Source organism: Salvelinus namaycush, chromosome 14, assembly GCF_016432855.1.
Source record: "Salvelinus namaycush isolate Seneca chromosome 14, SaNama_1.0, whole genome shotgun sequence".
Lineage (NCBI taxonomy): Eukaryota > Metazoa > Chordata > Actinopteri > Salmoniformes > Salmonidae > Salvelinus > Salvelinus namaycush.
The window spans coordinates 4,947,780-4,972,532 of NC_052320.1; the positions used below are offsets into that span (position 1 = coordinate 4,947,780).

The 24,753-nt window shown below is 47.9% G+C and overlaps 1 protein-coding gene across 1 annotated transcript in view; it reads left to right on the plus strand.

Moving 5' to 3' along the window:
• The window catches only part of LOC120059565 (histone deacetylase 6-like), a 54,061-nt gene that overhangs the window by 4,898 nt on the left and 24,410 nt on the right, over positions 1–24,753 (plus strand). Inside the window, exons 6-15 of the mRNA XM_039008698.1 lie at positions 3,260–3,386; positions 3,802–3,867; positions 4,480–4,539; positions 4,629–4,718; positions 5,825–5,999; positions 7,373–7,529; positions 7,756–7,884; positions 13,630–13,798; positions 14,450–14,652; positions 23,519–24,413. Coding sequence (XP_038864626.1) covers positions 3,260–3,386; positions 3,802–3,867; positions 4,480–4,539; positions 4,629–4,718; positions 5,825–5,999; positions 7,373–7,529; positions 7,756–7,884; positions 13,630–13,798; positions 14,450–14,652; positions 23,519–24,413 — 2,071 coding nt within the window. The remainder of the gene's footprint in view (positions 1–3,259; positions 3,387–3,801; positions 3,868–4,479; positions 4,540–4,628; positions 4,719–5,824; positions 6,000–7,372; positions 7,530–7,755; positions 7,885–13,629; positions 13,799–14,449; positions 14,653–23,518; positions 24,414–24,753) is intronic.

The window sequence follows — 24,753 nt, forward strand, 5'->3', positions numbered from 1 at the left end:
GCTACGTGAAGGGAGAGGGAGAGAGCAGCAGCTACGTGAAGGGAGAGGGAGAGAGCAGCAGCTACGTGAAGGGAGAGGGAGCAGCAGCTATGTGAAGGGAGGGGGAGGGAGAGCAGCAGCTATGTGAAGGGAGAGGGAGCAGCAGCTACATGAAGGTAGGGGGAGGGGAGAGCAACAGCTATGTGAAGGAAGAGGGAGCAGCAGCTACGTGAAGGGAGGGAGAGCAGCAGCTACGTGAAGGGAGGGGGAGGGGAGAGCAGCAGCTATGTGAAGGGGGGGGGAGGGGAGAGCAGCAGCTACGTGAAGGGAGAGGGAGAGAGCAGCAGCTACGTGAAGGGAGAGGGAGAGAGCAGCAGCTACGTGAAGGGAGAGGGAGAGAGCAGCAGCTATGTGAAGGGAGGGGAGAGCAGCAGCTACGTGAAGGGAGAGGGAGAGAGCAGCAGCAGCTATGTGAAGAGAGGGGGAGCAGCAGCTACGTGAAGGGAGAGGGAGGGGAGAGAGCAGCAGCTATGTGAAGGGAGGGGGAGCAGCAGCTACGTGAAGGGAGAGGGAGGGGAGAGAGCAGCAGCTATGTGAAGAGAGGGGGAGAGAGCAGCAGCTATGTGAAGGGAGGGGGAGGGAGAGCAGCAGCTATGTGAAGGGAGGTGGAGGGAGAGCAGCAGCTACGTGAAGGGAGGGGGAGGGGAGAGAGAGCAGCAGCTATTTGAAGGGAGAGGGAGGGGAGAGCAGCAGCTATGTGAAGAGAGGGGGAGAGAGCAGCAGCTACGTGAAGGGAAGGGGAGAGAGCAGCAGCTACGTGAAGGGAGGGGGAGAGAGCAGCAGCTACGTGAAGGGAGGGGGAGGGGAGAGAGCAGCAGCTATGTGAAGGGAGCGGGAGGGGAGAGCAGCAGCTATGTGACGGGAGGGGGAGGGGAGAGCAGCAGCTATGTGACGGGAGGGGGAGGGGAGAGAGCAGCAGCTATGTGAAGGGAGGGGGAGGGAGAGCAGCAGCTATGTGAAGGGAGAGGGAGAGAGCAGCAGCTACGTGAAGGGAGGGGGAGAGAGCAGCAGCTACGTGAAGGGAGGGGAGAGCAGCAGCTACGTGAAGGGAGAGGGAGAGAGCAGCAGCTACGTGAAGGGAGGGGGAGAGAGCAGCAGCTACGTGAAGGGAGGGGGAGGGTAGAGCAGCAGCTACGTGAAGGGAGAGGGAGCAGCAGCTACGTGAAGGGAGGGGGAGGGAGAGCAGCAGCTATGTGAAGGGAGAGGGAGCAGCAGCTATGTGAAGGGAGGGGGAGGGAGAGCAGCAGCTATGTGAAGGGAGGGGGAGGGAGAGCAGCAGCTACGTGAAGGGAGGGGGAGGGGAGAGCAGCAGCTACGTGAAGGGAGAGGGAGAGAGCAGCAGCTACGTGAAGGGAGAGGGAGAGAGCAGCAGCTACGTGAAGGGAGAGGGAGAGAGCAGCAGCTACGTGAAGGGAGGGGAGAGCAGCAGCTATGTGAAGGGAGAGGGAGAGAGCAGCAGCTATGTGAAGGGAGAGGGAGAGAGCAGCAGCTATGTGAAGGGAGGGGAGAGCAGCAGCTACGTGAAGGGAGAGGGAGAGAGCAGCAGCTACGTGAAGGGAGAGGGAGAGAGCAGCAGCTACGTGAAGGGAGAGGGAGCAGCAGCTATGTGAAGGGAGGGGGAGGGAGAGCAGCAGCTATGTGAAGGGAGAGGGAGCAGCAGCTACATGAAGGGAGGGGGAGGGGAGAGCAGCAGCTATGTGAAGGAAGAGGGAGCAGCAGCTACGTGAAGGGAGGGAGAGCAGCAGCTATGTGAAGGGAGGGGGAGGGAGAGCAGCAGCTACGTGAAGGGAGGGGGAGGGGAGAGCAGCAGCCACGTGAAGGGAGAGGGAGAGAGCAGCAGCTACGTGAAGGGAGAGGGAGAGAGCAGCAGCTACGTGAAGGGAGAGGGAGAGAGCAGCAGCTACGTGAAGGGAGAGGGAGAGAGCAGCAGCTACGTGAAGGGAGAGGGAGAGAGCAGCAGCTACGTGAAGGGAGGGGGAGGGGAGAGCAGCAGCTACGTGAAGGGAGAGGGAGAGAGCAGCAGCTACGTGAAGGGAGAGGGAGAGAGCAGCAGCTACGTGAAGGGAGAGGGAGAGAGCAGCAGCTACGTGAAGGGAGAGGGAGAGAGCAGCAGCTACGTGAAGGGAGAGGGAGAGAGCAGCAGCTACGTGAAGGGAGGGGGAGGGGAGAGCAGCAGCTACGTGAAGGGAGAGGGAGAGAGCAGCAGCTATGTGAAGGGAGAGGGAGAGAGCAGCAGCTATGTGAAGGGAGGGGAGAGCAGCAGCTACGTGAAGGGAGAGGGAGAGAGCAGCAGCAGCTATGTGAAGAGAGGGGGAGAGAGCAGCAGCTATGTGAAGGGAGAGGGAGGGGAGAGAGCAGCAGCTATGTGAAGAGGGGGAGAGAGCAGCAGCTACGTGAAGGGAGGGGGAGGGAGAGCAGCAGCTATGTGAAGGGAGGTGGAGGGAGAGCAGCAGCTACGTGAAGGGAGGGGGAGGGAGAGCAGCAGCTACGTGAAGGGAGGGGGAGGGGAGAGAGCAGCAGCTATGTGAAGGGAGGGGGAGGGAGAGCAGCAGCTATGTGAAGGGAGGTGGAGGGAGAGCAGCAGCTATGTGAAGGGAGGTGGAGGGAGAGCAGCAGCTATGTGAAGGGAGGGGGAGGGGAGAGAGCAGCAGCTACGTGAAGGGAGGGGGAGGGAGAGCAGCAGCTATGTGAAGGGAGGTGGAGGGAGAGCAGCAGCTATGTGAAGGGAGAGGGAGAGAGCAGCAGCTATGTGAAGGGAGAGGGAGAGAGCAGCAGCTATGTGAAGGGAGGGGAAGAGGGAGAGAGAGCAGCAGCTACGTGAAGGGAGGGGGAGGGGAGAGAGCAGCAGCTATGTGAAGGGAGGGGGAGCAGCAGCTAGTTAGAAAAACTAATGTGTGTGTAAAATAACACATGTGCAGAACGTGATCCTTTGAGGAAGAGGTTTCCGGAGGGGTGGGTGGTCGCGGGGCGTGGGAGAAAAACTCTGTTTCCGTGAACCTGACCAAATGTATGGCTGTCATATGAGTGATGTAATCCCCCCTCTTTCCCTCTCTTCCTGTCTCTTTCTCCTCCTCTCTCCTCCTCTCCTCTCTCTCCTCCTCTCCTCTCTCTCTCCTCTCCTCTCTCTCTCCTCTCCTCTCTCTCTCCTCCTTTCCTCTCTCTCCTCTCCTCTCTCTCCTCTCTCTCCTCCTCTCCTCTCTCTCTCTCTCTCTCCGGTCAGCGTTCTGTACTTCTCAGTCCACAGATATGAGGAGGGTTTATTCTGGCCCCATCTGCCCGAGTCAGACAGCAGTGCTGTGGGCACCGGTTCTGGAGAGGGATACAACATCAACCTGCCCTGGAATAAGGTACTAGTTACTGGACTAGTTACTGGACTAGTTACTGGACTAGTTACAGGAATTGTTAGGTTAGATTACTCGTTGGTTATTACTGCATTGTCGGAACTAGAAGCACAAGCATTTCGCTACACTCGCATTAACATCTGCTAACCATGCGTATGTGACAAATACAATTTGATTTGATTTGACTAGTTACTGGACTAGTTACTGGATTAATTACAGGACTAGTTATTGGACTAGTTACTGGACTAGTTAAGCCTCATCTACCTCTGCTATCATATTATCTCCTCAGTGTTTACCTTTTATTCTGTTTTGTAATGTTGTATTGAGGGTTCTGTTTTTGTAATGTTGTTATGTTGGTACTTTATCTAGTAGTTTGTAAAATGTGGTGACGTTGAGGTCTGTTCTTTCTCTTTGTCGACAGATTGGAATGAAAGACGCAGACTACGTTGCAGCATTCCAGCAGCTCCTTTTGCCTGTAGCCTACGAGGTATAGTCGTTGAGATGGCTGTTAGACTTCCTCAATAGTTTGGGTTTTATATAACGTAATAGAACATAGAACATGCAGACGATGTTCTTAGAAGAATAGGAACGTTCAGACGATGTTCTTAGAAGAATAGGAACGTTCAGACGATGTTCTTAGAAGAATAGGAACATTCAGACGATGTTCTTAGAAGAATAGGAACGTTCAGATGATGTTCTTAGAAGAATAGGAACGTTCAGACGATGTTCTTAGAAGAATAGGAACGTTCAGACGATGTTCTTAGAAGAATAGGAACGTTCAGACGATGTTCTTAGAAGAATAGGAACGTTCAGACGATGTTCTTAGAAGAATAGGAACGTTCAGACGATGTTCTTAGAAGAATAGGAACGTTCAGACGATGTTCTTAGAAGAATAGGAACGTTCAGACGATGTTCTTAGAAGAATAGGAACGTTCAGACGATGTTCTTAGAAGAATAGGAACGTTCAGACGATGTTCTTAGAAGAATAGGAACGTTCAGACGATGTTCTTAGAAGAATAGGAACGTTCAGACGATGTTCTTAGAAGAATAGGAACATTCAGACGATGTGATTTCCCCCATAACAGTTTGTTTGTTGCAGTTCCAGCCTCAGCTTGTCCTGGTGGCAGCAGGCTTTGACTCTGTGATAGGTGATCCCAAGGTAAGGAGAACCAAATATGAATTGTCTTTATCTACAAGTTGATGTGATACAAATGTATTTTATTTCTGAAAGATCCTGTGTGTTTTTAGGGGGAGATGTCTGTCAGTCCTCAGTGTTTCTCTGTTCTGACTCACATGCTGCTGGGCCTGGCTCGGGGGAGGTTGCTGCTGGCTCTAGAGGTAACAATAAAACACTCTACACGTCTTTATTTAGCTTCGATTACACATGCAACCCAAATCAGATCTTTTGCCACTAATTGGTCTTTTGACCAATCACAACAGATCTTGCCACTAATTGGTCTTTTGACTAATCACATCTGATCTTTTGTCACTAATTGGCCTTTTGACCAATCACATCTGATCTTTTGTCACTAATTGGTCTTTTGACCAATCACATCTGATCTTTTGCCACTAATTGGTCTTTTGACCAATCACATCTGATCTTTTGTCACTAATTGGCCTTTTGACCAATCACATCTGATCTTTTGCCACTAATTGGCCTTTTGACCAATCACATCTGATCTTTTGCCACTAATTGGTCTTTTGACCAATCACATCTGATCTTTTGCCACTAATTGGTCTTTTGACCAATCACAACAGATCTTGCCACTAATTGGTCTTTTGACTAATCACATCTGATCTTTTGTCACTAATTGGCCTTTTGACCAATCACATCTGATCTTTTGTCACTAATTGGTCTTTTGACCAATCACATCTGATCTTTTGCCACTAATTGGTCTTTTGACCAATCACATCTGATCTTTTGTCACTAATTGGCCTTTTGACCAATCACATCTGATCTTTTGCCACTAATTGGCCTTTTGACCAATCACATCTGATCTTTTGCCACTAATTGGTCTTTTGACCAATCACATCTGATCTTTTGCCACTAATTGGTCTTTTGACCAATCACATCTGATCTTTTGTCACTAATTGGCCTTTTGACCAATCACATCTGATCTTTTGCCACTAATTGGTCTTTTGACCAATCACATCTGATCTTTTGCCACTAATTGGTCTTTTGACCAATCACATCTGATCTTTTGTCAATAATTGGCCTTTTGACCAATCACATCTGATCTTTTGTCAATAATTGGGCAAATGAAAATGATTCTGCTGCCTGTGTAAACGCTGAGTTGGGGTAGGTTGAGTTGGCTTCCATACCACATTATATATCTACATTAACTGTGTGCGCCCACTTTTTTATGGTTAAAGTCAATGTGTGTTGAATGAAAGAGATCTGTTCTAGTGAGTGACGTTGATGCCATCTTGTTTCATGTTTTCAGGGAGGATATAACCTGCAGTCCACAGCAGAAGGGGTGTGTGCCTGTCTGAGGTCACTATTGGGGGAGTCCTGCCCACGCCTGGGGCCACCATCCATCCCGAGTGACAGTGCCCTGAAATCCATCTCCAGGTCTATCTCTGCTCTGTACCCTTACTGGACCAGTCTGCAGGTACTGGGTAAGTACTGGAGAACCCCTTCATAACCTCTTGTAGCCCATTCATAATCCTTTAAACCCATTCACCGCCACTCATAACCCATTCATAACCCCTTATAACCCATTCATAATCCTTTAAACCCATTCATAACCCCTTATAACCCATTCATAATCCTTTAAACCCATTCATAATCCTTTAAACCCATTCATAATCCTTTAAACCCCTTCATAACCCCTTATAACCCATTCATACTCCTTTAAACCCATTCATAACCCCTTATAACCCATTCATAATCCTTTAAACCCATTCATAATCCTTTAAACCCATTCATAACCCCTTATAACCCATTCATAATCCTTTAAACCCATTCATAATCCTTTAAACCCATTCATAACCCCTTATAACCCATTCATAATCCTTTAAACCCATTCATAATCCTTTAAACCCCTTCATAACCCCTTATAACCCATTCATACTCCTTTAAACCCATTCATAACCCCTTATAACCCATTCATAATCCTTTAAACCCATTCATAATCCTTTAAACCCATTCATAACCCCTTATAACCCATGCATAATCCTTTAAACCCATTCATAACCCCTTATAACCCATTCATAACCCCTTATAACTCATTCATAATCCTTTAAACCCATTCATAACCCCTTATAACCCATTCATAATCCTTTAAACCCATTCATACTCCTTTAAACCCATTCATAACCCCTTATAACCCATTCATAATCCTTTAAACCCCTTCATAACCCCTTATAACTCATTCATAATCCTTTAAACCCATTCATCGCCACTCATAACCCATTCATAACCCCTTATAACCCATTCATAATCCTTTAAACCCATTCACCGCCACTCATAACCCATTCATAACCCCTTATAACCCATTCATAATCCTTTAAACCCATTCATAACACCTTATAACACATTCATAACCCCTTATAACTCATTCATAATCCTTTAAACCCCTTCATAATCCTTTAAACCCATTCATAATCCTTTAAACCCATTCATAATCCTTTAAACCAATTCATAATACTTTAAACCCATTCATAACTCTTTAAACCCATTCATATTCCTTTAAACCCATTCATAACCCCTTATAACCCCTTCATAACCCTTTAAACCCATTCATAACCCCTTATAACCCCTTCATAACCCTTTAAACCCATTCATAACCCCTTATAACCCTTTCAAAAACCTCTATCACCCATTCATAATATTTCATAACTCATTTATAACCCTTCATAAATTTGTGGATTATAATCCATTCATAACCCCTCTATAACCCATGAATAACTCCTTCATAACCTCTTCATAACCCATTAATAACTCCTTCATAACCTCTTCATAACTATTCATGACTGTGCTATGTCTCCAGAGGGAGGGCCTCTATCAGACAGCGACCCCCTGAACCCAGCCCTGACCCCAGCAGAGAGCAGTGAAGAGCTCTGTGAGGAGAGAAGAGACAGCTTGGACCTGACCACGGGCCTGGTGTACGACCAGAGGATGATGGAACACCACAACATGTGGGACAGGTGAGAACCAATCAAAGGCACAAGAACATGTGGGACAGATGAGCCACTGAGGCCCTGTCCAGAAACTTATCCCCCTCCCTGGAAAGCAGTACCAGTTGTCACTCAGTGGATACTCCTGGCTAAATTAAAATTAGTACTAAATCATCCCCGGGGGTTACTTCACTGTCCCGCCGTAGCCTCATGTTGAATGTACTGTATGTAAATAATGTCATTTGGTTGTTGGCAGCCACCACCCAGAGCTTCCCCAGAGGATCCAACGTATCTTCTCCCGTCATGAGGACCTGGGCTTGGTGTCCCGTTGCCTGAGGATACCGGCTCGACTTGCCTCAGAGGAGGAGCTGGCTCTGTGCCACAGGTAACTTCTACCAAGAACAAATGAAAGATATAGGGCTATTACTGGTCGTACAGGGTTATTACTGGTCGTATAGGGTTATTACTGGTCGTATAGGGCTATTACTGGTCGTATAGGGTTATTACTGGTCATATAGGGTTATTACTGGACGTATAGGGTTATTACTGGTCGTATAGGGTTATTACTGGTCATATAGGGTTATTACTGGACGTATAGGGTTATTACTGGTCGTATAGGGTTATTACTGGTCGTATAGGGTTATTGCCGGTCGTATAGGGTTATTACTGGTCGTACAGGGTTATTACTGGTCATACAGGGTTATTACTGGACGTATAGGGTTATTACTGGTCGTATAGGGTTATTACTGGTCGTATAGGGTTATTACTGGTCGTATAGGGTTATTACCGGTCGTATAGGGTTATTACCGGTCATATAGGGTTATTACCGGTCATATAGGGTTATTACCGGTCATTTGGTGTTATTACCGGTCATATGGTGTTATTACCGGTCATATGGGGTTATTACTGGTCATATGAGGTTATTACTGGTCATATGGGGTATTACTGGTCATATAGGGGTATTACTGGTCATATAGGGTTATTACTTGTCATATAGGGTTATTACTGGTCGTATAGGGTTATTACTGGTCGTACATGGTTATTACTGGTCATACAGGGTTATTACTGGTCGTATAGGGTTATTACTGGACGTATAGGGATATTGCTGGTCATATAGGGTTATTACTGGTCATATAGGGTTATTACTGGTCGTATGGGGTTATTACCGGTCATATGGGGTTATTACCGGTCATATAGGGTTATTACTGGTCATATAGGGTTATTACCGGTCATTTGGTGTTATTACCGGTCATATGGTGTTATTACCGGTCATATGGGGTTATTACTGGTCATATGGGGTTATTACTGGTCATATGGGGTTATTAGTGGTCATATGGGGTATTACTGGTCATATAGGGGTATTACTGGTCATATAGGGTTATTACTTGTCATATAGGGTTATTACTGGTCGTATAGGGTTATTACTGGTCGTACATGGTTATTACTGGTCATACAGGGTTATTACTGGTCATACAGGGTTATTACTGCTCATAGTGTTATTACTGGTCGTACAGGGTTATTACTGGTCATACAGGGTTATTACCGGTCATATAGGGTTATTACCGGTCGTATAGGGTTATTACTGGTCATATAGGGTTATTACCGGTCGTATAGGGTTATTACCGGCCATATGGGGTTATTACCGGTCATATAGGGTTATTACTGGTCGTATGGGGTTATTACCGGTCATATAGGGTTATTACCGGTCGTATAGGGTTATTACCGGCCATATAGGGTTATTACCGGTCATATAGGGTTATTACCGGCCATATAGGGTAATTACCGATCGTATAGGTTTATTACCGGACGTACAGGGTTATTACTGGTCAGAGTACTGTCATAGTGTCTATCTACTGTGTCCAGTGTGTATCTACTGTGTCCAGTGTGTTGCTGTGTCTGTAGTGTGTTGCTGTGTCTGTAGTGTGTTGCTGTGTCTGTAATGTGTTGCTGTGTCTGTAATGTGTTGCTGTGTCTGTAATGTGTTGCTGTGTCTGTAATGTGTTGCTGTGTCTGTAGTGTGTTGCTGTGTCTGTAATGTGTTGCTGTGTCTGTAATGTGTTGCTGTGTCTGTAATGTGTTGCTGTGTCTGTAATGTGTTGCTGTGTCTGTAGTGTGTTGCTGTGTCTGTAGTGTGTTGCTGTGTCTGTAATGTGTTGCTGTGTCTGTAGTGTGTTGCTGTGTCTGTAATGTGTTGCTGTGTCTGTAATGTGTTGCTGTGTCTGTAATGTGTTGCTGTGTCTGTAGTGTGTTGCTGTGTCTGTAGTGTGTTGCTGTGTCTGTAGTGTGTTGCTGTGTCTGTAATGTGTTGCTGTGTCTGTAGTGTGTTGCTGTGTCTGTAGTGTGTTGCTGTGTCTGTAATGTGTTGCTGTGTCTGTAATGTGTTGCTGTGTCTGTAGTGTGTTGCTGTGTCTGTAATGTGTTGCTGTGTCTGTAATGTGTTGCTGTGTCTGTAATGTGTTGCTGTGTCTGTAATGTGTTGCTGTGTCTGTAATGTGTTGCTGTGTCTGTAATGTGTTGCTGTGTCTGTAGTGTGTTGCTGTGTCTGTAATGTGTTGCTGTGTCTGTAGTGTGTTGCTGTATCTGTAGTGTGTTGCTGTGTCTGTAGTGTGTTGCTGTGTCTGTAGTGTGTTGCTGTGTCTGTAATGTGTTGCTGTGTCTGTAATGTGTTGCTGTGTCTGTAATGTGTTGCTGTGTCTGTAATGTGTTGCTGTGTCTGTAATGTGTTGCTGTGTCTGTAATGTGTTGCTGTGTCTGTAATGTGTTGCTGTGTCTGTAATGTGTTGCTGTGTCTGTAATGTGTTGCTGTGTCTGTAGTGTGTTGCTGTGTCTGTAATGTGTTGCTGTGTCTGTAATGTGTTGCTGTGTCTGTAATGTGTTGCTGTGTCTGTAATGTGTTGCTGTGTCTGTAATGTGTTGCTGTGTCTGTAATGTGTTGCTGTGTCTGTAATGTGTTGCTGTGTCTGTAATGTGTTGCTGTGTCTGTAGTGTGTTGCTGTGTCTGTAATGTGTTGCTGTGTCTGTAATGTGTTGCTGTGTCTGTAATGTGTTGCTGTGTCTGTAATGTGTTGCTGTGTCTGTAGTGTGTTGCTGTGTCTGTAATGTGTTGCTGTGTCTGTAATGTGTTGCTGTGTCTGTAATGTGTTGCTGTGTCTGTAATGTGTTGCTGTGTCTGTAGTGTGTTGCTGTGTCTGTAGTGTGTTGCTGTGTCTGTAATGTGTTGCTGTGTCTGTAATGTGTTGCTGTGTCTGTAATGTGTTGCTGTGTCTGTAATGTGTTGCTGTGTCTGTAGTGTGTTGCTGTGTCTGTAATGTGTTGCTGTGTCTGTAATGTGTTGCTGTGTCTGTAATGTGTTGCTGTGTCTGTAGTGTGTTGCTGTGTCTGTAGTGTGTTGCTGTGTCTGTAGTGTGTTGCTGTGTCTGTAATGTGTTGCTGTGTCTGTAATGTGTTGCTGTGTCTGTAATGTGTTACCAGGTAGTTGAGGTAATAATGAGACTATAAGGAGTACCAGTACTGAGTCAATGTGCAGGGGTACCAGGTAGTTGAGGTAATATGTACATGTACAGTTGAAGTCTGAAGTTTAAATACACCTTAACCTGAGTTTAAATATATTTGGCTTTCACAATTCCTGACATTTAATCCTATTAAAAATTCCCTGTCTAAGGTCAGTTAGGATCACCACTTAATTTTAAGAATGTGAAATGTCAGAATAATAGTAGAGAGAATGATTTATTTCAGCTTTTATTTATTTCATCACATTCCCAGTGGGTCAGAATGTATTTGGTAGCATTGCCTTTAAATTGTTTAACTTGGGTCAAACGTTTCAGGTAGCCTTCCACAAGCTTCCCACAATAAGTTGGGTGAATTTTGGCCCATTGCTCCTGATAGAGCTGGTGTAACTGAGTCAGGTTTGTAGGCCTGCTTGCTCGCACACGCTTTTTCAGTTCTGCTCACAAATGTTCTATGGGATTGAGGTCAGGGCTTTGTGATGGCCACTCCAATACCTTGACTTTGTTGTCATTAAGCCATTTTGCCACAACTTTGGAAGTATGCTTGGGGTCATTGTCCATTTGGAAGACCCATCTGCGACCAAGCTTTAACTTCCTGACTGATGTCTTGAGATGTGGCTTCAATATATCCACATAATTTTCATGACTCATGATGCCATCTATTTTGTGAAGTGCACCAGTCCCTCCTGTAGCAAAGCACCCCCACAACATGATGCTGCCACCCCCGTGCTTCACGGTTGGGATGGTGTTCTTCGGCTTGCAAGCCTCCCCCTTTTTCCTCCAAACATAACGATGGTCATTATGGCCAAACAGTTCTATTTTTGTTTCATCAGATCAGAGGACATTTCTCCAAAAAGTACAATCTTTGTCCCCATGTGCAGTTGCAAACCATAGTCTGGCTTTTTTATGGTGGTTTTGGAGCAGTGGCTTCTACCTTGCTGAGCGGCCTTTCAGGTTTTGTCGATATAGGACTCGTTTTACTGTGGATATAGATACTTTTGTACCTGTTTCCTCCAGCATCTTCACAAGGTCCCTTGCTGTTGTTCTGGGATTGATTTGCACTTTTTGTACCAAAGTACGTTCATCTCTAGGAGACAGAACGTGTCTCCTTCCTGAGCGGTATGACGGCTGCGTGGTCCCATGGTGTTTATACTTGCGTACTATTGTTTGTACAGATGAACGTGGTACCTTCAGGCATTTGGAAATTGCTCCCAAGGATGAACCAGACTTGTGGAGGTCTACATTTTTTTTTCTGAGGTCTTGGCTGATTTCTTTTGATTTTCCCATGATGTCAAGCAAAGAGGCACTGAGTTTGAAGGTACACCTCCAATTGACTAAAATAATGTCAATTAGCCTATCAGAAGCTTCTAAAGCCATGACATCATTTTCTTGAATTTTCCAAGCTGTTTAAAGGCACAGTCAACTTAGTGTATGTAAACTTCTGACTCACTGGAATTGTGATACAGTGAATTATAAGTGAAATAATCTGTCTGTAAACAATTGTTGAAAAAATGACTTGTGTCATGCACAAAGTAGATGTCCTAACCGACTTGCCAAAATTATAGTTTGTTAACAAGAAATGTGTGGAGTGGTTGAAAAACGAGTTTTAATGACTCCAACCTAAGTGTATGTAAACTTCCGACTTCAACTGTAGGTAGGGGTTAAAGTGACTAGTCAATCAGGATAGATAATTAACAGAGTAGCAGCTGTGTGTGTCATTAATGTAACAACAAATAAACATGGGGGTCAATGTAAATTGTCCCGGTAGCTATTTGATTAATTGTTCGTCAGTCTGATGGCTTGGGGATAGAAGCTGTTTAGGAGCTTTTCGGACCTAGACTTGGCGCTCTGGTACCATTTGCCGTGCGGTAGCAGAGAGAACAGTTTATGGCTCGGGTGGCTGGAGTACGTTTTATTGGGGGGGGGGTCTTCCTCTGACACCTTCTGGTATAGAGGTCCTGGATGACAGTGAGCTTGGTCCCAGTGATGTACTGGGCTCTGTGAAGCCTTACCTCGGATGCCAAACACTTGCCATCATTTATTTTTTAATTTATTTAACCTTTATTTTAACTAGGCAAGTCAGTTAAGAACAAATTCTTATTTCCAATGACAGCCTACCAAAAGGCAAAAGGCCTCTGTAGAACTTATTGAGGATGTGAAGGCCCATGCTGAATCTTTTCAGCCTTCTGAGGGCGAAGAGACATTGTCGTGGTATGCGAATCTGAGTGGGTCCAGGGTGTCTAGGATGATGGTGTTGATGTGAGCCATGACCAGCCTTTCAAAAGCACTTCATGACTACAGATGTGAGTGCTACGGAGCGATAGTCATTTAGTCAGGTTACCTTTCGTGTTCTTGTGCACAGGGACTATGGTGGGTCTGTTTGAAACATGTAGGTATTATAGACTGGGTCCACCATTTTGTTTAAATGTCATTTTAAAATGTTATGTGTGTACGTTGTATTTATTGATCTTGAGGATGATGTGCTCATAATGCTGCTTTTCAGTTTTTTTCCGGGGTGAAGCCAAAGACACATTTCCACATTACGTGGACAATACATAACATTTTTATTTTTTTGTTCAATAATTATTATTTCAAATGTTGTAATTCTGTGATTGTGTCTGTAGCTTGGAGCACATAGCCAAGATGAAGGAAACAGAGGGGATGAAGACGAGAGACCTACACAGACTGGGAGAGGAGTACAACTCCATCTTCATCAGTACTGAGAGCTACCGGAGCGCCCGGCTGGCTGCTGGCGCCTGCTTTAATGCAGTACAGGCTGTTCTGACGAGACAGGTTAAACACTACCTCCATCACGTTAACCTCTAACCCTGCTGTGTCCAGGAAATGTTCAAGTTAGGCACTCGGGCTACCTTTGTGAGGACATGGTTTCCTGAATGAATTACTTTTAAAGCCACACGTCCCCAAAATGCTTTTTTTGCGAAGCTTATATGAAGGCCTTACGAAGGGTTTTTAAATGCTTCGTAAAGTCTTTTGAAGTTGATGTTTGTTGACAGAGCCTTCTATTAGTCAACATGGTTGTATTATCAGACTTAGGGTTGCACAATTCCCCTAACTTCCCCCAAGTAACCAGGTTTCCCAGCAATCCTGGTTGTAGGATTCCTGGACTTCCTGATTATTCCCTCCTGATTCCACGTATTTTCCAACTGGGATTATTTTTGGAAAACTAGGGAATTTGGGGGGAAGTTCCTGGAATTTCGCAACCCTAATGATCAGACGGTTGTATGTCCCCCCCCCCTGACCCCCCCCTCCCCCCAGGTCCGTAATGGCGTGGCCATCGTGCGCCCCCCAACCCTAATGATCAGACGGTTGTATGTCCCCCCCCCCCCTCCCCCCCCAGGTCCGTAATGGCGTGGCCATCGTGCGCCCCCCAACCCTAATGATCAGACGGTTGTATGTCCCCCCCCCCCCCCCCCCTCCCCCCAGGTCCGTAATGGCGTGGCCATCGTGCGCCCCCCTGGTCACCATGCCGAGAAGGACGCTGCCTGTGGGTTCTGTTTCTTCAACACTGCCGCCCTGACTGCCCGATACGCCCAGTCCATCTCCCAGCAGCCCCTGCGGGTCCTCATCCTGGACTGGGATGTTCACCATGGCAACGGAACACAGCACATCTTCGAAGAGGATGACAGGTACCTAGCCATGCCTATTCCATATCTAGTGCACTTCTTTTGACGAGGGTCCAAAGGGGTTCCGCTGTGTCTGTCCCTACCTCTGTCCTAATGTCTGTCCCCTGTTCCTCTGTCCTAATGTCTGTCCCTACCTCTGTCCTAATGTCTGTCCCCTGTTCCTCTGTCCTAATGTCTGTCCCTACCTCTGTCCTAATGTCTGTCCCTACCTCTGTCCTAATGTCTGTCCCCTGTTCCTCTGTCCTAATGTCTGTCCCTACCTCTGTCCTAATGTCTGTCCCTACCTCTGTCCTAATGTCTGTCCCTACCTCTGTCCTAATGTCTGTCCCTGTTCCTCTGTCCTAATTGTCCTACCTCTGTCCTAATGTCTGTCCCTACCTCTGTCCTAATGTCTGTCCCTACCTCTGTCCTAATGTCTGTCCCTGTTCCTCTGTCCTAATGTCTGTCCCTACCTCTGTCCTAATGTCTGTCCCCTGTTCCTCTGTCCTAATGTCTGTCCCCTGTTCCTCTGTCCTAATGTCTGTCCCTACCTCTGTCCTAATGTCTGTCCCTACCTCTGTCCTAATGTCTGTCCCCTGTTCCTCTGTCCTAATGTCTGTCCCCTGTTCCTCTGTCCTAATGTCTGTCCCTACCTCTGTCCTAATGTCTGTCCCTACCTCTGTCCTAATGTCTGTCCCTACCTCTGTCCTAATGTCTGTCCCTACCTCTGTCCTAATGTCTGTCCCCTGTTCCTCTGTCCTAATGTCTGTCCCCTGTTCCTCTGTCCTAATGTCTGTCCCTACCTCTGTCCTAATGTCTGTCCCTACCTCTGTCCTAATGTCTGTCCCTACCTCTGTCCTAATGTCTGTCCCTACCTCTGTCCTAATGTCTGTCCCTACCTCTGTCCTAATGTCTGTCCCTACCTCTGTCCTAATGTCTGTCCCTACCTCTGTCCTAATGTCTGTCCCTACCTCTGTCCTAATGTCTGTCCCCTGTTCCTCTGTCCTAATGTCTGTCCCTACCTCTGTCCTAATGTCTGTCCCTACCTCTGTCCTAATGTCTGTCCCCTGTTCCTCTGTCCTAATGTCTGTCCCCTGTTCCTCTGTCCTAATGTCTGTCCCTACCTCTGTCCTAATGTCTGTCCCCTGTTCCTCTGTCCTAATGTCTGTCCCTACCTCTGTCCTAATGTCTGTCCCTACCTCTGTCCTAATGTCTGTCCCCTGTTCCTCTGTCCTAATGTCTGTCCCTACCTCTGTCCTAATGTCTGTCCCTACCTCTGTCCTAATGTCTGTCCCTACCTCTGTCCTAATGTCTGTCCCCTGTTCCTCTGTCCTAATGTCTGTCCCCTGTTCCTCTGTCCTAATGTCTGTCCCCTGTTCCTCTGTCCTAATGTCTGTCCCCTGTTCCTCTGTCCTAATGTCTGTCCCTACCTCTGTCCTAATGTCTGTCCCCTGTTCCTCTGTCCTAATGTCTGTCCCTACCTCTGTCCTAATGTCTGTCCCCTGTTCCTCTGTCCTAATGTCTGTCCCCTGTTCCTCTGTCCTAATGTCTGTCCCTACCTCTGTCCTAATGTCTGTCCCTACCTCTGTCCTAATGTCTGTCCCTACCTCTGTCCTAATGTCTGTCCCTACCTCTGTCCTAATGTCTGTCCCTACCTCTGTCCTAATGTCTGTCCCCTGTTCCTCTGTCCTAATGTCTGTCCCTACCTCTGTCCTAATGTCTGTCCCCTGTTCCTCTGTCCTAATGTCTGTCCCTACCTCTGTCCTAATGTCTGTCCCCTGTTCCTCTGTCCTAATGTCTGTCCCCTGTTCCTCTGTCCTAATGTCTGTCCCTACCTCTGTCCTAATGTCTGTCCCTACCTCTGTCCTAATGTCTGTCCCCTGTTCCTCTGTCCTAATGTCTGTCCCTACCTCTGTCCTAATGTCTGTCCCTACCTCTGTCCTAATGTCTGTCCCTACCTCTGTCCTAATGTCTGTCCCTACCTCTGTCCTAATGTCTGTCCCCTGTTCCTCTGTCCTAATGTCTGTCCCTACCTCTGTCCTAATGTCTGTCCCTACCTCTGTCCTAATGTCTGTCCCCTGTTCCTCTGTCCTAATGTCTGTCCCTACCTCTGTCCTAATGTCTGTCCCTACCTCTGTCCTAATGTCTGTCCCTACCTCTGTCCTAATGTCTGTCCCTACCTCTGTCCTAATGTCTGTCCCTACCTCTGTCCTAATGTCTGTCCCCTGTTCCTCTGTCCTAATGTCTGTCCCTACCTCTGTCCTAATGTCTGTCCCTACCTCTGTCCTAATGTCTGTCCCCTGTTCCTCTGTCCTAATGTCTGTCCCTACCTCTGTCCTAATGTCTGTCCCTACCTCTGTCCTAATGTCTGTCCCTACCTCTGTCCTAATGTCTGTCCCCTGTTCCTCTGTCCTAATGTCTGTCCCTACCTCTGTCCTAATGTCTGTCCCTACCTCTGTCCTAATGTCTGTCCCCTGTTCCTCTGTCCTAATGTCTGTCCCTACCTCTGTCCTAATGTCTGTCCCCTGTTCCTCTGTCCTAATGTCTGTCCCTACCTCTGTCCTAATGTCTGTCCCTACCTCTGTCCTAATGTCTGTCCCTACCTCTGTCCTAATGTCTGTCCCTACCTCTGTCCTAATGTCTGTCCCCTGTTCCTCTGTCCTAATGTCTGTCCCTACCTCTGTCCTAATGTCTGTCCCTACCTCTGTCCTAATGTCTGTCCCCTGTTCCTCTGTCTTAATGTCTGTCCCTACCTCTGTCCTAATGTCTGTCCCCTGTTCCTCTGTCCTAATGTCTGTCCCTACCTCTGTCCTAATGTCTGTCCCTTACCTCTGTCCTAATGTCTGTCCCTACCTCTGTCCTAATGTCTGTCCCTACCTCTGTCCTAATGTCTGTCCCTACCTCTGTCCTAATGTCTGTCCCCTGTTCCTCTGTCCTAATGTCTGTCCCTACCTCTGTCCTAATGTCTGTCCCTACCTCTGTCCTAATGTCTGTCCCCTGTTCCTCTGTCTTAATGTCTGTCCCTACCTCTGTCCTAATGTCTGTCCCCTGTTCCTCTGTCCTAATGTCTGTCCCCTGTTCCTCTGTCCTAATGTCTGTCCCTACCTCTGTCCTAATGTCTGTCCCTACCTCTGTCCTAATGTCTGTCCCCTGTTCCTCTGTCCTAATGTCTGTCCCCTGTTCCTCTGTCCTAATGTCTGTCCCTACCTCTGTCCTAATGTCTGTCCCTACCTCTGTCCTAATGTCTGTCCCCTGTTCCTCTGTCCTAATGTCTGTCCCTACCTCTGTCCTAATGTCTGTCCCCTGTTCCTCTGTCCTAATGTCTGTCCCTACCTCTGTCCTAATGTCTGTCCCCTGTTCCTCTGTCCTAATGTCTGTCCCCTGTTCCTCTGTCCTAATGTCTGTCCCTACCTCTGTCCTAATGTCTGTCCCTACCTCTGTCCTAATGTCTGTCCCCTGTTCCTCTGTCCTAATGTCTGTCCCTACCTCTGTCCTAATGTCTGTCCCTACCTCTGTCCTAATGTCTGTCCCCTGTTCCTCTGTCCTAATGTCTGTCCCTACCTCTGTCCTAATGTCTGTCCCCTGTTCCTCTGTCCTAATGTCTGTCCCTACCTCTGTCCTAATGTCTGTCCCCTGTTCCTCTGTCCTAATGTCTGTCCCTACCTCTGTCCTAATGTCTGTCCCCTGTTCCTCTGTCCTAATGTCTGTCCCTACCTCTGTCCTAATGTCTGTCCCTACCTCTGTCCTAATGTCTGTCCCCTGTTCCTCTGTCCTAATGTCTGTCCCTACCTCTGTCCTAATGTCTGTCCCTACCTCTGTCCTAATGTCTGTCCCTACCTCTGTCCTAATGTCTGTCCCTACCTCTGTCCTAATGTCTGTCCCCTGTTCCTCTTTCTCATCCAGTGTCCTCTACATCTCCCTAACTAACTCTAACCCTCTGCTCTCTCCATCCAGTGTCCTCTACATCTCCCTAACTAACTCTAACCCTCTGCTCTCTCCATCCAGTGTCCTCTACATCTCCCTAACTAACTCTAACCCTCTGCTCTCTCCATCCAGTGTCCTCTACATCTCCCTAACTAACTCTAACCCTCTGCTCTCTCCATCCAGTGTCCTCTACATCTCCCTAACTAACTCTAACCCTCTGCTCTCTCCATCCAGTGTCCTCTACATCTCCCTAACTAACTCTAACCCTCTGCTCTCTCCATCCAGTGTCCTCTACATCTCCCTAACTAACTCTAACCCTCTGCTCTCTCCATCCAGTGTCCTCTACATCTCCCTAACTAACTCTAACCCTCTGCTCTCTCCATCCAGTGTCCTCTACATCTCCCTAACTAACTCTAACCCTCTGCTCTCTCCATCCAGTGTCCTCTACATCTCCCTAACTAACTCTAACCCTCTGCTCTCTCCATCCAGTGTCCTCTACATCTCCCTAACTAACTCTAACCCTCTGCTCTCTCCATCCAGTGTCCTCTACATCTCCCTAACTAACTCTAACCCTCTGCTCTCTCCATCCAGTGTCCTCTACATCTCCCTAACTAACTCTAACCCTCTGCTCTCTCCATCCAGTGTCCTCTACATCTCCCTAACTAACTCTAACCCTCTGCTCTCTCCATCCAGTGTCCTCTACATCTCCCTAACTAACTCTAACCCTCTGCTCTCTCCATCCAGTGTCCTCTACATCTCCCTAACTAACTCTAACCCTCTGCTCTCTCCATCCAGTGTCCTCTACATCTCCCTAACTAACTCTAACCCTCTGCTCTCTCCATCCAGTGTCCTCTACATCTCCCTAACTAACTCTAACCCTCTGCTCTCTCCATCCAGTGTCCTCTACATCTCCCTAACTAACTCTAACCCTCTGCTCTCTCCATCCAGTGTCCTCTACATCTCCCTAACTAACTCTAACCCTCTGCTCTCTCCATCCAGTGTCCTCTACATCTCCCTAACTAACTCTAACCCTCTGCTCTCTCCATCCAGTGTCCTCTACATCTCCCTAACTAACTCTAACCCTCTGCTCTCTCCATCCAGTGTCCTCTACATCTCCCTAACTAACTCTAACCCTCTGCTCTCTCCATCCAGTGTCCTCTACATCTCCCTAACTAACTCTAACCCTCTGCTCTCTCCATCCAGTGTCCTCTACATCTCCCTAACTAACTCTAACCCTCTGCTCTCTCCATCCAGTGTCCTCTACATCTCCCTAACTAACTCTAACCCTCTGCTCTCTCCATCCAGTGTCCTCTACATCTCCCTAACTAACTCTAACCCTCTGCTCTCTCCATCCAGTGTCCTCTACATCTCCCTAACTAACTCTAACCCTCTGCTCTCTCCATCCAGTGTCCTCTACATCTCCCTAACTAACTCTAACCCTCTGCTCTCTCCATCCAGTGTCCTCTACATCTCCCTAACTAACTCTAACCCTCTGCTCTCTCCATCCAGTGTCCTCTACATCTCCCTAACTAACTCTAACCCTCTGCTCTCTCCATCCAGTGTCCTCTACATCTCCCTAACTAACTCTAACCCTCTGCTCTCTCCATCCAGTGTCCTCTACATCTCCCTAACTAACTCTAACCCTCTGCTCTCTCCATCCAGTGTCCTCTACATCTCCCTAACTAACTCTAACCCTCTGCTCTCTCCATCCAGTGTCCTCTACATCTCCCTAACTAACTCTAACCCTCTGCTCTCTCCATCCAGTGTCCTCTACATCTCCCTAACTAACTCTAACCCTCTGCTCTCTCCATCCAGTGTCCTCTACATCTCCCTAACTAACTCTAACCCTCTGCTCTCTCCATCCAGTGTCCTCTACATCTCCCTAACTAACTCTAACCCTCTGCTCTCTCCATCCAGTGTCCTCTACATCTCCCTAACTAACTCTAACCCTCTGCTCTCTCCATCCAGTGTCCTCTACATCTCCCTAACTAACTCTAACCCTCTGCTCTCTCCATCCAGTGTCCTCTACATCTCCCTAACTAACTCTAACCCTCTGCTCTCTCCATCCAGTGTCCTCTACATCTCCCTAACTAACTCTAACCCTCTGCTCTCTCCATCCAGTGTCCTCTACATCTCCCTAACTAACTCTAACCCTCTGCTCTCTCCATCCAGTGTCCTCTACATCTCCCTAACTAACTCTAACCCTCTGCTCTCTCCATCCAGTGTCCTCTACATCTCCCTAACTAACTCTAACCCTCTGCTCTCTCCATCCAGTGTCCTCTACATCTCCCTAACTAACTCTAACCCTCTGCTCTCTCCATCCAGTGTCCTCTACATCTCCTAACCCTCTGCTCTCTCCATCCAGTGTCCTCTACATCTCCCTAACTAACTCTAACCCTCTGCTCTCTCCATCCAGTGTCCTCTACATCTCCCTAACTAACTCTAACCCTCTGCTCTCTCCATCCAGTGTCCTCTACATCTCCCTAACTAACTCTAACCCTCTGCTCTCTCCATCCAGTGTCCTCTACATCTCCCTAACTAACTCTAACCCTCTGCTCTCTCCATCCAGTGTCCTCTACATCTCCCTAACTAACTCTAACCCTCTGCTCTCTCCATCCAGTGTCCTCTACATCTCCCTAACTAACTCTAACCCTCTGCTCTCTCCATCCAGTGTCCTCTACATCTCCCTAACTAACTCTAACCCTCTGCTCTCTCCATCCAGTGTCCTCTACATCTCCCTAACTAACTCTAACCCTCTGCTCTCTCCATCCAGTGTCCTCTACATCTCCCTAACTAACTCTAACCCTCTGCTCTCTCCATCCAGTGTCCTCTACATCTCCCTAACTAACTCTAACCCTCTGCTCTCTCCATCCAGTGTCCTCTACATCTCCCTAACTAACTCTAACCCTCTGCTCTCTCCATCCAGTGTCCTCTACATCTCCCTAACTAACTCTAACCCTCTGCTCTCTCCATCCAGTGTCCTCTACATCTCCCTAACTAACTCTAACCCTCTGCTCTCTCCATCCAGTGTCCTCTACATCTCCCTAACTAACTCTAACCCTCTGCTCTCTCCATCCAGTGTCCTCTACATCTCCCTAACTAACTCTAACCCTCTGCTCTCTCCATCCAGTGTCCTCTACATCTCCCTAACTAACTCTAACCCTCTGCTCTCTCCATCCAGTGTCCTCTACATCTCCCTAACTAACTCTAACCCTCTGCTCTCTCCATCCAGTGTCCTCTACATCTCCCTAACTAACTCTAACCCTCTGCTCTCTCCATCCAGTGTCCTCTACATCTCCCTAACTAACTCTAACCCTCTGCTCTCTCCATCCAGTGTCCTCTACATCTCCCTAACTAACTCTAACCCTCTGCTCTCTCCATCCAGTGTCCTCTACATCTCCCTAACTAACTCTAACCCTCTGCTCTCTCCATCCAGTGTCCTCTACATCTCCCTAACTAACTCTAACCCTCTGCTCTCTCCATCCAGTGTCCTCTACATCTCCCTAACTAACTCTAACCCTCTGCTCTCTCCATCCAGTGTCCTCTACATCTCCCTAACTAACTCTAACCCTCTGCTCTCTCCATCCAGTGTCCTCTACATCTCCCTAACTAACTCTAACCCTCTGCTCTCTCCATCCAGTGTCCTCTACATCTCCCTAACTAACTCTAACCCTCTGCTCTCTCCATCCAGTGTCCTCTACATCTCCCTAACTAACTCTAACCCTCTGCTCTCTCCATCCAGTGTCCTCTACATCTCCCTAACTAACTCTAACCCTCTGCTCTCTCCATCCAGTGTCCTCTACATCTCCCTAACTAACTCTAACCCTCTGCTCTCTCCATCCAGTGTCCTCTACATCTCCCTAACTAACTCTAACCCTCTGCTCTCTCCATCCAGTGTCCTCTACATCTCCCTAACTAACTCTAACCCTCTGCTCTCTCCATCCAGTGTCCTCTACATCTCCCTAACTAACTCTAACCCTCTGCTCTCTCCATCCAGTGTCCTCTACATCTCCCTAACTAACTCTAACCCTCTGCTCTCTCCATCCAGTGTCCTCTACATCTCCCTAACTAACTCTAACCCTCTGCTCTCTCCATCCAGTGTCCTCTACATCTCCCTAACTAACTCTAACCCTCTGCTCTCTCCATCCAGTGTCCTCTACATCTCCCTAACTAACTCTAACCCTCTGCTCTCTCCATCCAGTGTCCTCTACATCTCCCTAACTAACTCTAACCCTCTGCTCTCTCCATCCAGTGTCCTCTACATCTCCCTAACTAACTCTAACCCTCTGCTCTCTCCATCCAGTGTCCTCTACATCTCCCTAACTAACTCTAACCCTCTGCTCTCTCCATCCAGTGTCCTCTACATCTCCCTAACTAACTCTAACCCTCTGCTCTCTCCATCCAGTGTCCTCTACATCTCCCTAACTAACTCTAACCCTCTGCTCTCTCCATCCAGTGTCCTCTACATCTCCCTAACTAACTCTAACCCTCTGCTCTCTCCACCCAGTGTCCTCTACATCTCCCTAACTAACTCTAACCCTCTGCTCTCTCCATCCAGTGTCCTCTACATCTCCCTAACTAACTCTAACCCTCTGCTCTCTCCATCCAGTGTCCTCTACATCTCCCTAACTAACTCTAACCCTCTGCTCTCTCCATCCAGTGTCCTCTACATCTCCCTAACTAACTCTAACCCTCTGCTCTCTCCATCCAGTGTCCTCTACATCTCCCTAACTAACTCTAACCCTCTGCTCTCTCCATCCAGTGTCCTCTACATCTCCCTAACTAACTCTAACCCTCTGCTCTCTCCATCCAGTGTCCTCTACATCTCCCTAACTAACTCTAACCCTCTGCTCTCTCCATCCAGTGTCCTCTACATCTCCCTAACTAACTCTAACCCTCTGCTCTCTCCATCCAGTGTCCTCTACATCTCCCTAACTAACTCTAACCCTCTGCTCTCTCCATCCAGTGTCCTCTACCTCTCCCTGCATCGCTACGAGGATGGGACCTTCTTCCCTACTTCAGAGGATGCACACTACAACAGAGTGGGCGACGGGAAGGGAGCAGGGTTCAACGTCAACATCCCCTGGAACGGAGCCAAGATGGGCGACGCAGAGTACCTGGCTGCCTTCCACTCGGTGGTCATGCCCATCGCTAGAGAGGTAGCCTTCCACTCGGTGGTCATGCCCATCGCTAGAGAGGTAGCCTTCCACTCGGTGGTCATGCCCATCGCTAGAGAGGTAGCCTTCCACTCGGTGGTCATGCCCATCGCTAGAGAGGTAGCCTTCCACTCGGTGGTCATGCCCGTCGCTAGAGAGGTAGCCTTCCACTCGGTGGTCATGCCCGTCGCTAGAGAGGTAGCCTTCCACTCGGTGGTCATGCCCATCGCTAGAGAGGTAGCCTTCCACTCGGTGGTCATGCCCATCGCTAGAGAGGTAGCCTTCCACTCGGTGGTCATGCCCATCGCTAGAGAGGTAGCCTTCCACTCGGTGGTCATGCCCATCGCTAGAGAGGTAGCCTTCCACTCGGTGGTCATGCCCATCGCTAGAGAGGTAGCCTTCCACTCGGTGGTCATGCCCATCGCTAGAGAGGTAGCCTTCCACTCGGTGGTCATGCCCATCGCTAGAGAGGTAGCCTTCCACTCGGTGGTCATGCCCATCGCTAGAGAGGTAGCCTTCCACTCGGTGGTCATGCCCATCGCTAGAGAGGTAGCCTTCCACTCGGTGGTCATGCCCATCGCTAGAGAGGTAGCCTTCCACTCGGTGGTCATGCCCATCGCTAGAGAGGTAGCCTTCCACTCGGTGGTCATGCCCATCGCTAGAGAGGTAGCCTTCCACTCGGTGGTCATGCCCATCGCTAGAGAGGTAGCCTTCCACTCGGTGGTCATGCCCGTCGCTAGAGAGGTAGCCTTCCACTCGGTGGTCATGCCCGTCGCTAGAGAGGTAGCCTTCTCACTCTCTCTCTCTCTCTCTGTCTCTCTCTCTCTCTCTCTCTCTCTCTCTCTCTCTCTCTCTCTCTCTCTCTCTCAATTCAATTCAATTCAAGGGGCTTTATTGGCATGGGAAACATGTGTTAACATTGCCAAAGCAAGTGAGGTAGACAATACACAAAAGTGAAATAAACAATACAAATTAACAGTAAACATTACACATACAGAAGTTTCAAAACAATAAAGACATTACAAATGTCATATTATATATATAC